Raw genomic sequence first — 16,342 nt, 5'->3', positions numbered from 1 at the left:
ATTATTTCGTCACCCTCGAGTCGTAGCACAGGTCTGCAAGAGATCTGTTAAAGATCTGGAAAACATCTGACAGATAACTTGATGATGTCAGTTTTACCATTGTAAATCTTAAAGACGTGCGTGTGTGTGTGTGTGTGTGTGTGTGTGTGTGTGTGTGTGTGTGTTGTTCAGCAGGTGGCGCTGTTGAGTCGCTGTTGATCTGCGCTGCTGTGTGACGCAGGTCTGTGGGCGGAACCATCAGACTTTATACACACACACACACACACACTCTCTCTCTCACACACACGCACTCATCCACATCTTCCTCGGATCTGATCGCACTCGAGTGTTTCTCACGGTAAGTCACACTTTCTCCTCTCTCTTTACAGCTAAGTTCAAAAACAATCCAGAACAACCAGTAGACAATATCATCATGCATTATTATTATTATTATTATTATGAAAACAATCATCATCACAGCATCAGCAGCACTATGATGACGGTCTCTGATGACGAGGGCTGGTCTCTTCATGTGTTGCTGATGAAGTCTGTGTTTGTGATCTGATGGGTGTATAGTGATGAGTTTGGTGTGTTACTGGTAAAGGTCATCTTCTGCTCTCCAGTGTTTGACTTGTACTGATCTGTCCATGAAGCTGTGTGATGTTCAATCACATTAAAAGGTTGTAAAGCGTCACTGAAGAACTATGATGCAGGTGATGATTAATGCGCTGTGAGACTCTCACGGTCCGGTGGGAAGCATCTGAAGTCAATTTAATGTTCTTCTGGAGTCATATGATGCTTTGTGTCTGGACATCAAACTCATGATCTTCGCTTTGTTCGTGTAACGTTCTTCAAATTGAACTGAAGGACTCCACTACTGGCTGAGCTTGCCCTTTAAGACCCTTCATCATCATCATCATCATCATCATTATCATGTCTTCATCCTGGGATCTGAACGTCAGAGCACTTCATCTCGTCTCAACAGGACAGCGATGCAAAAAAGGATTCGTCCTCTGCACGCTCTCTGGTTTTCCTGTACAAATATCTAAACATTCCTAATTGATCAGAAAAATTAAGTTAATTTAAAAGAATAAAACATTTTCATGACCCCATTTGGCAGGATTTTCCGTTTTCAAATGTACATTTTTGAAATGTTTGAAAATTTTAAATTGTAAAATGTTTACATTTGAATTTTTTTTAATTTTTAAATTTTTGAATTTTACAAAAAAAATATATGATACATTAAAAAACAAGACTTAATATCTGAAATATCTGCCAATGTGATCAGAAAAATAAGAATTTATTATTTTCAAATTCGAATTTTCAAAAAAAAAAGTTGAAAGAAAAATCAACTTAATATCTTAAAAACAAATATCTTCCAATGTGTTCCAAGAAATAAGGATTTTTCTGTTTTTAAATTACCTTTTTTTACATTTTTAAAAAATATATTTTTTCAACAAAGAACACTTAATATCTTAAAAATAAATAAATGCCAATGTAGTCAGATTTTTTTTTTTTTTATTTTTTTTTTCAAATAGGGATTTTCAAAATGTTGCATTTTTATGTTTTTCAAAAATAAAACAACTTAATATCTTAAAAACAAATAGGGTTTAGAAAAATCGTGTTTACCGTTTTTCTTTAAACTAAGATTTTTCTGACCCAGTTAGCAGAAATCTTTCTTGTTTTGAGCAAAAATCACTTCATTTTGATAAATCTTCTGTCATTTCGTTTCTCAAGTAAATGCATCTTAAGAATGTTTTACTGCAAACCAGACAAAATACTGAATAAGAACCTGACTTTTAATAATAAGATGAACATAAAAAAAGGTACGGACTGTAGAAATATTTAAACACATCGTTTATGATGATGTTTTTTTAGGTTTGTCATCAGTCTCAGCTGGAGATGATGCGGTTGCTACGGTGACTCCGTCAGCTCTGTGATTGGCTCGTTCTGCTTGCGTCGTCATGGCGAAGAGTTCAGAGGTGAAGCTTGCGGTGTTTGGCAGAGCAGGAGTGGGAAAGTCAGGTAAGAGGCGTTCGATGGGTTTACACAGCTCAGAGATGGCATGAATGCATTTACACTGCAGTTACAATCATGTTAGAAGATCAACTATTACAAGAAGCTTTAAATGTAAAACTGAGATCACAGATAGGGGGCGACAAATTACAGTTTGGAATTGAGTTGTTGAATCACTCGCTCCATTCATTCAGAAACACTGGTGCAATGACTGACAAACAGAGCAAAACAATCCGTAAACACAATACTGTGTCTAAAATTAACAGAACATTACATTTTTTAAAATGTAGTTATTATATATCATTGTGTAAAGTGTGAAATAGCAATCTTAAAAGGAGGAGAGGTGAGTAGATGGAGTACTGATACACACACACATCAGACAAAAGCAGAGAGAAACATTAGAAGCACTTTAAAATCAATCCATTATGTGCTATTATTCACCACATCTTGCACAGGAAATTGAACATTGGAGCGGCAATACAATTAGTGACTAGAGATGACATTTTTTAGAGAAGTGTGTGCTTTGACTGCAGGAAAGGCTAAAGAACACACACACACACACACAAGTGACGGCCGCATGAAGCCATCTGATGGCTGATTTATCAGCTAATAAATCTGACCTATTATACACTGGAGGAGCATGACGTGTTCCAAAATATGACTTTATTTTAGATTGAATGAATGAATCAGAAGTGTCAGCTTGAGCACATGTAGCACAGGTTTACAGGATATCTGATGCTTTAAATGATGCTTTGTTTATTGTTAAGAAAACTAAATGGTTTATAGTTATCTTTAGGCTGGTTTAACCGCGCGCGTTAATGTCAAAATGATTGAGATGGCCAATCAAACGAAAGTAGGCGGGGCTTTGCTGCTCACAGAGACTCAACCACATGACCAATCAAAGCAAGGTAGGCGGGGCTTGGCTGTTCACAGATACCAATCAAAAACCTTGATGTTCTGTCTCAAGCTGTGATATTTAACCTCACAGAACCGTGTTTCCATCAGCAGACTAGTGATGTCGGACTAGTGATGTGATGTGATGTGGTTTGCTTATAACAAGTGCAAGCGCACAACCAAAACACACACACACACACACACACACACACACGCTCTCTGTCCTGAGTGTGTGATGTATGAGGAGCTCCATCTACATACTGAAGAGCTCCTGTTCAGATAATGACCACAGAATAATGACACTCATGAGTCACAGACTGAGTGTGTGTGTGTGTGTGTGTGTGGATCACCGCATATAATCCCAGCTTTATCTCTGATCTGAAGTCTGCGGTGTGAGTTCTGAGAAAACGAGACCAAAGAATGAGTGATGGCGACCTATATATATAATAATCACCTTCTCCATCCATCAGGATCTTCTCAAGGAAGGTCAGATCATCACAGATCCTCAGAATTGAGTTTCGGTGATGATTTATTGACCCTCCTGTGTCTGTGAGAGAAAGATCGATGAGCTAAAGCTTTGTCACTGGACCTGATTGAGATCTCTGGGTTAGTGGCTTCATAACCTTAGGTTTGAACTTTGTGTGAAACCTTTAGCTGTGGACCAGTGTTTAGTGTAATTTGTTTAATTATGGGCATTAGCCAATCATTTTTTTCCAGTTGGCCTGTCGGAAATTAGACTTTTATTTTGACAGTGCTGAGATCTGAGATCTTCTGTAGTTTAGTGTTTCTGTGTACACACACACACACACACACACACACTCAAGCTGGAGTGTTTGTTTACGAGTGTTTTCCTGCAGCTGATGTGACTCATCCACACACACACATCCATTAGTCCTCGCAAAGCTAATAAGACGTCTATTGAGAACACTTACAGGTGTGTCTCTAATGGATCTCACTGGAGCTGAAGAGACTGCTATATGTGTGGAACACACACACACAATGAGACACACACACACACACACACACACACATAGTATCTCTCTCTCTCTCTCTCTCTCACACACACACACATAGTATCTCTCTCTCTCTCTCACACACACACTGAGACACACACACACACACACATAGTCTCTCTCTCTCTCTCTCTCACATACACACACACACACACACACTGAGACACACACACACACACACACATAGTCTCTCTCTCTCTCTTTCACACACACACATAGTCTCTCTCTCTCTCTCTCTCTCACACACACACACACACACTGAGACACACACACACACACACACATAGTCTCTCTCTCTCTCTCTCTCTCTCTCAACACACACACACACACTGAGACACACACACACACACACACACACATAGTCTCTCTCTCACACACACACACACACACACACACTCACATAGTCTCTCTCTCACACACACACAATTTTAGTTTAACACTAAAAAACTAAAACTGAAGTAATAAAAATTAATAAAAAATAAAACAGACATTAAACATATTATATAAATGACAAAACCACAACAACACTATATATATATATATATATATATATAACAAAAACTATAATAGTATCTCACTGTTTTTTTTATTAAAATAACGCTGGTTTGAATCAGGAATATTTTAGTATAATTGAGGTTATATTATAATATTTTGATATACCTTTTGAATTTTTTACCATTTGAAAGATTTTGTAATTTTGTTGTGTTTTTGTAAATTGTACTAAACTTGTTTACTAATTTTTTATTATCTAAAAATGTTGTAATAATTTTTGTTTTTAATCTATTAGTTTTTTTAACTAATATAATTATTTTATTCATTAAAGTTTTTTAATTCAAGGATGTGTATATATAGTTTTCACAAATTTATATTACAGTATTGGTTTTAGTTATTTTACTACATCAAGTAAAAAAATAAAATGAAAAGAATATTGCCTTGGCAAGTTTTTATATTTTATTTTAAACAACAAAAATTGTTTTATGGTTTGTGTTTTTTTACTTAACTCTTAATTAATAATAACACTGGCCTTAGTATTATATTTTGTATTATAAACTAAATACATCCCAGTGGAAAAAATAACTGCGACATTTTATCACACAATTCTGAATTTTCTTTCTTACATTTTCAAGTTTGTCTCAATTTGTATTTCACAGGACTGTCAATTACTGCAAAATGCATTTGCGTCTTTCTTTTTTGTCCATACAATGAAGATGCTGTGGGAAAAACGTATACAATTTAACAACGACTTCTTGTCCTGTTTGCGATTAGGAAGTGTTTTTACGATATTTCAGATAGCACATGAATGCAATGGACATTTTATGCTGCTGTAATGGGTTTAATTTTGCTCCAGATGAAGCTGAAGCATTGAATGCAGTACTGAAATATATCACATCTGTGCACTGCAGTGTGATTATAAAGCAGAGGTTTAATCAGTATTGAAGGTTTTAATGGTTAAACGCCATGCTGAATGCCTAGAGAAGCTGTAGAAACACATCTGAGGACATTAACTGCTGTTCGCACAGACCATCATGATGCTCACACATATAATTATATCTGTGCAGGAATGAGAGTCCAAGGTTAAACAGAGGCGATGTTTATTTCTGATAGACAAACATCAGTTAATGGATCAGCAGCTGATGAACAAGAAGAGGGACATTTGATGAACTTTGACGTTGGCTTGACAAAAAAAATGTTTTTACTACTTAAGAGAAAGTCAATGAAGTGTTACTTACATGTTTTAGCACGTTGCTATCATGTTTCTAGGATGATTTAACACATTTACTAGCATCCTCTAGCATGTTGCTAACATGTTTTTACAAGTTGCTAACATTTTAACAAGTTGCTAGAATGTTTAAACACATAAGGATGTGTTTTGCATGTATTAGCATGTTGCTTGCATTTTTAAAGTTTTTGCATGTTGCTAACTTGTTTTAACACATTAGCATGTTTTTGCATGTTTCTTGTACATGTTTTAGCATGTTGCTAGCATGTTGCTTGCATTTTTAATGTTTTTGCATGTTGCTAGCATGTTTTAACACATTAGCCTGCTTTTGCATGTTTTTTTACGTTTTAACATGTTGCTTGCATTTTTAAAGTTTTTGCATGTTGCTAACATGTTTTAACACATTAGTATGTTTCTACATGTTTTAGCATGTTGCTAGCATGTTTTATCACGTTGCTCGCATTTGTTTTATTTTTGCATGTTGCGATTGTTATAACACATTACTAGCGTGTTTAACGAGGCACTAACATTATTTGTACATTGCTAACATGTTTTTCAAATCGCTTGAATGCTTAAGTTACCAAAATGTTGTTACATGTTAACATGTTTCAAGAAGTTGCTAGGATATCTTAGAACATCGCTACCATGTTTTAACAAGTTGCTAACATGTTTTAGCACATTGCACATTTAGCACATTTTTGGCATTCTAACATAGTTTAGAATGTTGCTAGCATGTTTTGCTAACTGTTTTAGCATGCTGTTGACATATTACAACAAGTCGCTAGCATGTTTTAGCACATTGCTAACATATTTTGACAATCGCTAGCATTTTCAGCATTGCTAGCATGCTTTAACATGTTGTTAACATGTTTTGACGAGCTGCAAGCTTGTTTTAGCATGTTGTTTTAACACAATGCTAGTGTGCTTTATTAAATTGTTATGTTTTACCATGTTATTAGCTTTATTTAACATGTTAACAATTCCTAGGCTAGTTCCTATGATTTGCTACACATGACATCTCACTCAGTTTGGTTCCTGAATGTGCCGAGAGAACATCTGCCGGCCAAAGGCCTTCTGGGAAGCTTCTGCAGAACATAGAGGATGCTGACCCTCAGCGAGAGGAAGTCTGTTCAGCAGGAAGTCTGTTTACGCTGCGGTCAGAGACATATGAAGCACAAACACAGACTGCGTTAACATTACGCTTCAGACTCACTGAGTTTGAACCAATGCTTCTCAGGATCTGCTGTTTGTGGCTCGTCGATGTCTTCAGCGATCAGTGACGCTCGCTGGACAGATCAATCACAGAGACACTCCCATCCGCGTTCAGACCCCCCAGTGCTAATTGATCTCTTCATCAGCTCAGAATGAGGCATGCTGGGACTGATGTGAGAGTTTATGGGAAGAATAACATGAGAGCCATTGATCCCTGATTCTAACCAGCTGCATTCGGTGGGAAAATTACAAATTATCTCCAAACAGACCAGAATGAGAGCAGCTCCACGAACAAACATCCAGATCATCATCAGCACAATCGAATCAATCCGCTGATGATAACGAGGCCTGTGTGTGTCTTATGACATTAACAATGACACACATCAGAACATCAAATATTCACCCTCTGAATTACTGCTTCTGGTCTTATTGTGAATCATTAATTTTCCAGAAATCTATGCGCTTGAAAAGAGCGATTTTCTTTTGCAGCGTTTTATTTAGTTTTCCAGTAAAAATATGCAAACATTATTAAATCAAGATACTGTAATTAAGAAGCAAGATTTACTTAAAATATAAAGACTTGTTTTCTGCAAAGGTAACAGATTTTAAAAAAAAGTTCACCCAAAAAAAACAAAATTCCGTCATCATTTACTCAGCCTTAGGTTCATCCAAACTTGCATCCTTTTAGCATGACGTTAACATGTTTTTGACATTAAAACAAATAACTAGCATGTTTTAGCATGTTGTAACTATTTTATCACACTGCTAACATATGTTGTTAGCATGTTTTTACAAGTTCCTGTCTTTGCATTGCTAGCACAGGCCAAACACAAGCCAAAAATGAAAATTCTGTCATTGTTTACTCACCCAAAGTTGTTCAAAAAGCTGTATATTTTTAACATTTTAACACATTGTTAGCATTTTTTAATATGGTTAGCATGTTTTAGCAAGTTGCTAATATGTTTTAGCACATTGTTAATGTTTTAGCATATCGCTAACGTATTTTAACAAGTTGCTAACATGTTTCCTGCATGTTTTGGCTCATTGCTAGCGTATTACTAAAAAATTGCTATCACAGGCCAAAGCACAAGTAATGTATTTACTTGTATTTACTAATGTGTTTCTTAACACGTTGTTAACATGCTAGCTTTGAGATATTGGATCTTATGAGATACTGTATTTGTAAAATTTTTTCCCAAAAATCAGTAATTTTGCATCCGCAGTAAATGCCATTTTTGCAGTGCGTTTGCCTTCATAATCCACCTCTGACATCATTATTTGCTCTCATTCTTCATATAGAGGCACTTTCACCATCCGATCAATCATCCGTCTTCATGAGTATCTGCTCTAGTCTCTTGACCTGACGATGGAGAAATGTGGGTCAAACACAATGATTCTCAACGGGATTTAAGAAGATGATTCACAACCGTGAAGTCTGGACTTAGAATAGCACACGGCTGTAGCTATCAGAGAGACACAACTAAAACTACAAAACTCTATTAATGCAAACATGATCAACTAGATGAACGAGTGCCGTACATGCCTTTCTCTCTCATATTACGTAACATTTGTTTAGTTTTGTTTTTGCACTGCCATTCTTTTCCTCGTCTGGAGGTTTTGGGCAGAGGCTGAACAAACAGGTTCAATTGTGTTGATTAGCCGAGTGTTCTGCAGTAAAGCAGTGTCATTAATCACCGCTGCGCTCCGGCTGTCAGCAGATGTTTCAGGAGACAAATAAAGGTGGAGGGGAGCGTGTTCCTCACACACACACATTCCTGCAGGACTTTTTAAGTGGAAGCAGATGAAATCTGAGCTCCTTTATGTAAGAGGATTCACTTCGCTCGTTTGTTTGCATGTGAAATCCTCGTCTGAGGCCTGTGTTTCTGTGTGCCGCCGCTATTTTTGTTCTGTCTTGAAGCGCAGGATGTCGAGGACGTGAAGGAAGGTCACCTGCTCTCCCACACGCTCATCATTTCAGACAGCAGCACAATAGAGCCGCACTCATTCAGCTTCTGCAGATCTCATTCACAACACCCACATCCATCCCAAACACATATCTGAGCTGTATCTGCGTCATGCACACCCGAGTCAAGCACAGCGCTGGTTAATGGCTTGGAACTTTTAAAGACTTTTTAAAAAAACCCAAAGGGAAAAATCAATGGAAAAAATACTTGCGGAACCAGCAGCTCAAATGCAAACACAAATAAACAACTCTGACGACACGACTCGTACTTGTATTTTGTGTCATTGCATCGTAAATAGAAGGATGCATCAGTTTACTGTCGGGGATTTGTCATGACGCGTCAGGTCAGACAGCATCAGTGATTATAATGGGTTCTAATGTAGTGTGTAGACACGGTGTTACAGTGAATTCACTCCATCTGTTTCAGGATTAAATGAATATAGTGATCTCTCTCTCTCTCTCTCTCTCTCTCTCTCTCTCTCTCTGTGTCTGTGTGCAGCACTGGTGGTTCGATTCTTGACCAAACGATTCATCTGGGAGTACGACCCGACACTCGGTGAGACACACACACTCACACACACACACACACTCACACAATAATTTATACATTTGTAAAATTTCTTTATCAGAACATAAACGGATGTTTCTCTTGAACTACTGTTAACTGTAAATGTCACATGAGAACAGCAATCTGTGATTGGCTGCTGTACCTGTCAGTCCTCCTGTGGGCGGGGCTGTAATGGGACTGATGTAAAGTCCCAGTGAGACGAGCCACGACCTCATCACAGGTGACCTCTGACCTCTGTAAACTCAGGACAGACTGGAGGAGACACAGTCGGAGCTTTGAAGCGAGTGAAACACAGAGACGTGACGCTCTTGTGGAATATAAATGGATGTAAAGGTCTCTGTGATGAACAGCTCTGTGCATTCTTCCCCATCAGACGTAATTGAGTTCACCGCCGCAGAAGCCTGCAGGGAATAAAGAGCCATTCATTTGTGTCCTCAGATTAAACCAGTTTAATAGAAACCAAACTGTTTACAGGTAGAAAGGAATAATTCATCCTGGAAGACAAGTCGTTCCATACTCAAACACATTAAAGAATCTGAAGAATCTTCAGTTGAGTGTCGTACAGACAGAGTTATGATGCTTTCTAGTGTTTATAGAGATGCTGCACAGCTGTCAAGAACATCTGGAGGAAGAAAGAAAGTCATCTGGGTTTGAAACGACATTAACGATGACAGAATGATCCTTTTATGGTTGAACTTCTCCTTCAAAGGGTCAAGGGTTTCGTTCTCTGTGTTCACTCGAGGAGAAACCGACACGGAGGAGATCCAGCAGATGTTTGGAGAAACACTCATTCACACTGTGTTTCTGTCCCGGACGTCCATCCACAGACGGCGCGCTGCCAGTGTGTTTGATGGCTTCTGCATGTGCTCGTGTGCTGGCAGCTCATGCAAGCGCTGACGTACCCTCAAATACAGAGCCAGCGTCCCACAATGCACCTGGGTCAGGCACAACAAGTCATCATAATGCTACTCTGAATCCAGGTTTAAGAATCGATTCATTTGGGAATTCAGCTGAATGGAGATGTGTGTGTGTGTGTGCGTGCGTGTGTGTGAAACAGCCACTATATATGGAATATAGTGCACATGCAAATATGGAGCAGGAGATGTTGAGTATTAGAAATGGAAGAAGCTGTACAAGTGTGCAATCCATGAACTGTAGATCTGTCCAAAGAGCTGCTCCATCTCTCCCTTCCCCTCAGTGTGTGTTTCTCTGACAGTCATGTGAAGGTGAATGTCACACCTGACCGCTAACACAGCTTTATGTCTGTCTGACAGAGTCCACCTACCGCCATCAGGCAAATATCGATGATGAGACCATCGGCATGGAGATTCTGGACACGGCCGGACAGGTGAGCTAAATACACACATCATCGGTGAATGAGGGAAGCATGCATTTACATTTACATTTATTCATTTAAATGATGACGCCTCTGTAGCAACTAGGGGTTAAGTGTCTTGCTCAGGGACACATTGGTGTCTCACAGTGGATTCGAACCAGGGTCTCCCACACCACAGATATGTGTCTTATCCACTGCACTAACACCACCCCCCATGCCAATAACATCCTGCAGCAGGTCTACTTTCATATCCTGTGACATCTTCAAATAAACGATACATTAAACAAGGATGCATTATGATCAATAAAGTAAATCAACAGAACTAATGACGCAGCATCAAATGACTTTCTCTGATGTTGATTGTTTATAAATGCGAGCTGCAGGAAAATGTTATTAGTGTTTTATTCTTGTTATTACTGTGTTATTACTGTATTACAGTGTTATTACTGTTAATTTCTATTACTGTTTTATGCCTTTTTCCTGTCGTCAAGTTCCTTGTGTGTTAACATGCTTGTAATAACACTGTAATAACTTTGTAATAACACATTAATAACACTGTTAACACAATAGGAACACTGTAATAACACAATAGTAACACAGGAACAGCGCAACTAGTTAATGATTACAGTGTTATTATTGCCTTATTACATTGTTATAACAGTGTTATTGATATGTCAATTTCTGTTATTACTGTTTTATGCCTATTTCCTGTCATCAAGTCAAGTTCATTGTGTGTAAAAATACTTGTAAAAACACAGTAGCAACACTGTAATAACACAATAGTAACACAGGAACAGCACACTAGTAATTATTACAGTGTTATTACTGCCTTATTACATTACTATAAGAGTGTTATTAATATGTCAATTCCTGTCATCAAGTCAAGTTCATTGTGTAAAAATACTTGCAATAACACAGTAACAACCAGAGGTGTCAAGTAACGAAGTACAAATACTTCGTTACTGTACTTAAGTAGAAATTTGGGGTATCTATACTTTACTTGAGTGATTATTTTTCAGCCGACTTTTTACTTCTACTCCTTACATTTTCAGGCAAGTATCTGTACTTTCTACTCCTTACATTTTAAAAATAGCTTCGTTACTGCTATTTCATTTTCGGTTTGTTTTCATTCCGGCTTGTCGTCATTAAAAAAAAAAAAAAACAACCTATCCAGATAAATCGCGCCATCCGGATGTAGTGAATTTGATTGTGGTTGGATGAGAAGTATAAACATATACCATTCTGACACCCTATTGGTCTGTACGCGATCCATCGCACCTGCACGTGACACAAATCACATCACAGTCCAGCCAGGACATAGACAGTTTTTGGGTTCGTTTTATCAAAAAATATATTTCTTAAAAGTAGGGTCGGGTATGGAACCGGTATCCGATCGCCTCAGAGTCAGTCCGCTTAAATTTCACATGAAACCAGCGTCAGACCGGTCTCCTTCCGTCTTTCAGCGCGCTCTTCAATCCACAGAGGCGAAGACCGCGAACGGAGCAGCGCATGCGCACTTAAACAAACAGAGGACACAAGGTATGTATATCCATATCTGTGCAGTTCTTTGTCATAAATACAGTTTACAAAAGGTCACGAGGTAGCAGTCGGTTTCTCATCTGTAAAGTTTTCGCTCATCACACCACAGGCGTTTTCTCCTGCGAAAATCTAACCCTTAACACATATGAACGAACACATCCTTTAATTACACTTACTTAAATATACTTAATTTAATCATACGTACTTTATACATACACTACTGTATATGCAAATGTCTTAGACGCGTTAGTATTTTCACTTAAAAGAATGGTGTTCGGACAGTTATTTATATATTTTGTTGTACTTTGTCAGTATAAAATATCAGTTTACATTTCCAAACATTCATTTTGCCGTTGTCAGACTGCTTGTGCATTCAAAATCGCACTAGATTATTATTAAAATTAATGGCAAATTGATATTTCCTACTGACACACTACAGCAAAAGATATAAATAACTGTCTTAAAACCCTTTTTGGGGAGAAAACACTAATTTTTCCATAAGACTTTTGCACAGTACTGTATTTTAAAAACGACATTGTTGCTACTTTATAAAGAATGACCATACAGTAATTCACAGAACTGATTTAAGACAGTGAAAGACAGCACTCATCTTAACTAAATATCAGAGTGAGTGGCAGAGATACAGTAGAAACATTATGTGTGGTTTTGTATTAAATAATGACCCAGATTGTGAAATACATTTATTAGCCTTAGATTAAGGGAAGCACAATTTGCACAACAAGCTATGGATTTATTTTAAATATTTGTAATGTTCTTTAAAGTTATCCATAATTTTTTTGTGCTTCTTTTTTTTAAAGTATTGGTTCAGGCACCGTTTAGGAGCCGATACCGTTTTAAAAGTATTGAAAAGGCACTGGACCCTACTTAAAAGTTATTATTTCTCACTGGCTCATTTACCAAATGAGTGCTTTTTCTTCGTCCTCCACAAATTAAGCTACTGTAGGTAGTTCGGTAGCGAGACGTTTTAATAAATTAGCGTTTTCGATTGACGATGTGATTGACAATGTTGTGATAAGTAGGCTATACCAACTTTGTAACTCGTTCCCCCCCGAACACTGGACATAGCAGACGTATGTACCAAATACAAGAAGCTGTCAATCAAGAAAGTATCAGGATTATGATTTCTTTTTCAGTTTTAGTTTTTGATTAATCACAAGTTATTGATGACAAGCCTCTGAAGTTTGACTTTTTGCACCATAACAATACTTATTGGCAACTAGTCATCATATCTCTGGTCCTTTAATGTATTTGTATTGTACTAAAGTGCATTCATTTTAAATGGGCATATATGCGGCTGATGAAGACCTGAAGGTCGAAACGTTGCTTGATTAAATTCCTCTGGAGCAGTAGTTTTCAGTGTTCAGACTTCACTTCTTTATTTGTCTATATCATTTAGTTGTCTTGCACCTGTGTCCTAATTGGATGTTTGGGATGTGCACACCATTTTTGTATTTTCATATATGCGGCTGAAACAGGAAGCCTAGTGCATCCCAAATTTTTCAGCATGAACATTTTAATATAACATTATAGTCATTATGGCCTATGGCCTTTAGAAAAATGTTTTTTGAGGCGGTGGGGTAGTGCACAATAGGCCCCTGTGGTGCGGCCTAAGCTTTGTTCTTAATGGCATTTTTTTCCCCTTACATTACTTTTACTTTTATACTTTAAGTAGTTTTTTAAACCAGTACTTTTACACTTTTACTTGAGTAAAAAGCTTGAGTTGATACTTCAACTTCTACAAAAGTCTTTTTAAACCCTAGTATCTATACTTCTACTTGAGTAATGAATGCCAGTACTTTTGACACCACTGGTAACAACACTGTAATAACACAATAGTAACACAGGAACAGCACACTAGTTAATGATTACAGTGTTATTACTGCCTTATTACATTGTTATAAGAGTGCTATTAATTGTCAATTTCTGTTATTACTGTTTTATGGCTATTTCCTGTCATCAAGTCAAGTTCATTGTGTGTAAAAAATACTTTCATAACACAATAGTAACACTGTAATAAGACAGAAATAACACATTAATAACACTGTAATAACACAATATTAACACTGTAATAAAACAGTAATTACACAGGATTTCATGAACCGGGTTTTTGAACCTACAACCCTCAGCTTTAACCTCCAGGCCACACCCACAGGTTTTATTCCTGTTATTACTGTGTTATTAGTGTATTATAGTGTTATTACTGTTTTATGCCTTTTTCCTGTCATCAAGTCAAGTTCATTGTGTGTAAACATGCTTGTAATAACACTGTAATAACACAGTAGTAACAATATAATAACTCAATAGTAACACTGTAATAACACAATAGTAATACAGGAACAACACACTGGTTAATGAATAATGTTATTACTGCCTTATTACATTGTTATAACAGTGTTATTAATATGTAAATGTCTGTTATTACTGTTTTATGCCTATTTCCTGTCATCCTGTAAAAATACTTTGTAATAACACAGTAACAACACTGTAATAAGACAGAAATAAGACATTAATAACACTGTAATAAGATAGAAATAACACATTAATAACACTGTAATAACACAATATTAACACTGTAATAAAACAGTAATTACACAAGATTCTCATGAACCGGGATTTTGAACCTACAACCTTCAGCTTTAACCACCAGGCCACACCCACAGGTCATGTGACCTTACTAACAGTGTGGTTGTGTTGCTCAGGAGGATGTGCTTCAGAAGGAGGGTCACATGCGTTGGGGCGATGGGTTCATCCTGGTCTATGACATCACGGACCGTGGGAGCTTCGAGGACGTGGCTCTGCTGAAGAACCTCCTGGACGAGGTCAAGCGGCCAAAACACGTGCCTCTGGTGCTGCTGGGAAACAAGGTGGATCTGGATCACGCCCGGCAGGTTGCCACAGAGGAGGGCGAGCGGCTGGCGGCGGACATGGCCTGTGCGTTCTATGAGTGCTCGGCGTGCTCGGATCTGGTGGGGACGGGTGGAGGTGTGGCGGAGGCGTTTCACGAGCTCTGCAGGGAGATCCGCCGCAGACGTGCTGTTCAGGGCAAAACCCGGCGCCGCAGCTCCACCACACACGTCAAACAGGCCATCAACAAGATGCTGACCAAGATCAGCAGCTAAAGACAAGACTGCAGGACATGAGCTTCCTCCTCAGTATCTCCAGTACAAAGATCTACACATTCTTAAAGCGATAGTTCACCCCAAAATGACAATGTGCTATAAGTTTGCTCACCCTCCAAGGCCATCCTCGCTCAGGATGAGTTTGTTACTTCATCAGGTTTGTAGAAATGTAGCATTGCATCAGTGTCTCATCAATGGATGCTATGGATTATGGTATTTGAGTTAAAATCATCTTAATGCTGGATGTATTTCAGCTTTTGTCTTCTCCAGATGTTAACTGATGGACCAGAGTGCTGTGGATTATTATTGTGATGTTTTTATCAGCTGTTATTATGACGGCACCCATTCACTGCAGAGCAAGTGATGCAATGCTGGATTTCTCCAAATCTGATGAAGAAACAAACTCATCTACACCTGGGACTGGGATTATGGACTGCACAGACGCATCAGAGCCTCGTGTTTCTCCGTCTACATAGTGTGTTTCTCCATGGTCGGAGGCCTGCGGCTGTATATATTTGTTCTTATGCTTGAACTGAAGGATTGTGTGAAACGTCTTCACAAATATCTGCTTCTCAGATCTCTCGCATCTTGACCTAACAGCACTAATAAAGCACTATCCCGTTCATGATTGCAGCTCTCTGACTTCAAAGGAGGATGCAGGAATGTCTCCTGATGCTATCTCTGATGTTTCAGGACAGATCATGTCCACATGTTTGTCTCCTTCTGCTCTCGACTGACACAGGCTCCTGTAAACACGTGGAGATTCCTGCTTTAATGACTCCAGAGCTCTGTGGATGTGTACAGTACAGTAAAGCCGTGTATTTCTCTGGAGATGCCTCTGCAGAAATGTGTGTAAACCTGGTGCATATGAAAAGAAAACAGCCGCTGGTTTGCATTTGTCTCATGATTCATCTGCAGTTGATATAAAACACAAAGATCACGGGGAGAGAACAGAAACACAC

At 38.1% G+C, this 16,342-nt stretch overlaps 1 protein-coding gene across 2 annotated transcripts; it reads left to right on the top strand.

Annotated features, from left to right (window-relative positions):
• The first annotated feature begins 259 nt into the window (after positions 1-259).
• Positions 260-16,275, top strand: LOC127979711 (ras-related and estrogen-regulated growth inhibitor-like). 2 transcript variants are annotated; one of them, XM_052585318.1, is made up of 5 exons: positions 260-337; positions 1,870-2,004; positions 9,297-9,353; positions 10,640-10,713; positions 14,961-16,275. In XM_052585318.1, exons 2-5 carry the CDS (start codon positions 1,944-1,946, stop codon positions 15,378-15,380), a joined length of 612 nt encoding a protein of 203 aa, XP_052441278.1. In that variant the 5' UTR covers positions 260-337; positions 1,870-1,943; the 3' UTR covers positions 15,381-16,275. The 2 variants fall into 2 exon arrangements, with proteins under 2 accessions (XP_052441278.1, XP_052441288.1); XM_052585328.1 differs by having other exon boundaries at positions 264-337; positions 1,858-2,004.
• The last annotated feature ends 67 nt before the right edge of the window (positions 16,276-16,342 follow it).

This window comes from Carassius gibelio, chromosome A4 (assembly GCF_023724105.1).
Source record: "Carassius gibelio isolate Cgi1373 ecotype wild population from Czech Republic chromosome A4, carGib1.2-hapl.c, whole genome shotgun sequence".
NCBI classification, from domain to species: domain Eukaryota; kingdom Metazoa; phylum Chordata; class Actinopteri; order Cypriniformes; family Cyprinidae; genus Carassius; species Carassius gibelio.
This window is presented reverse-complemented; position numbering and strand designations above follow the sequence as displayed.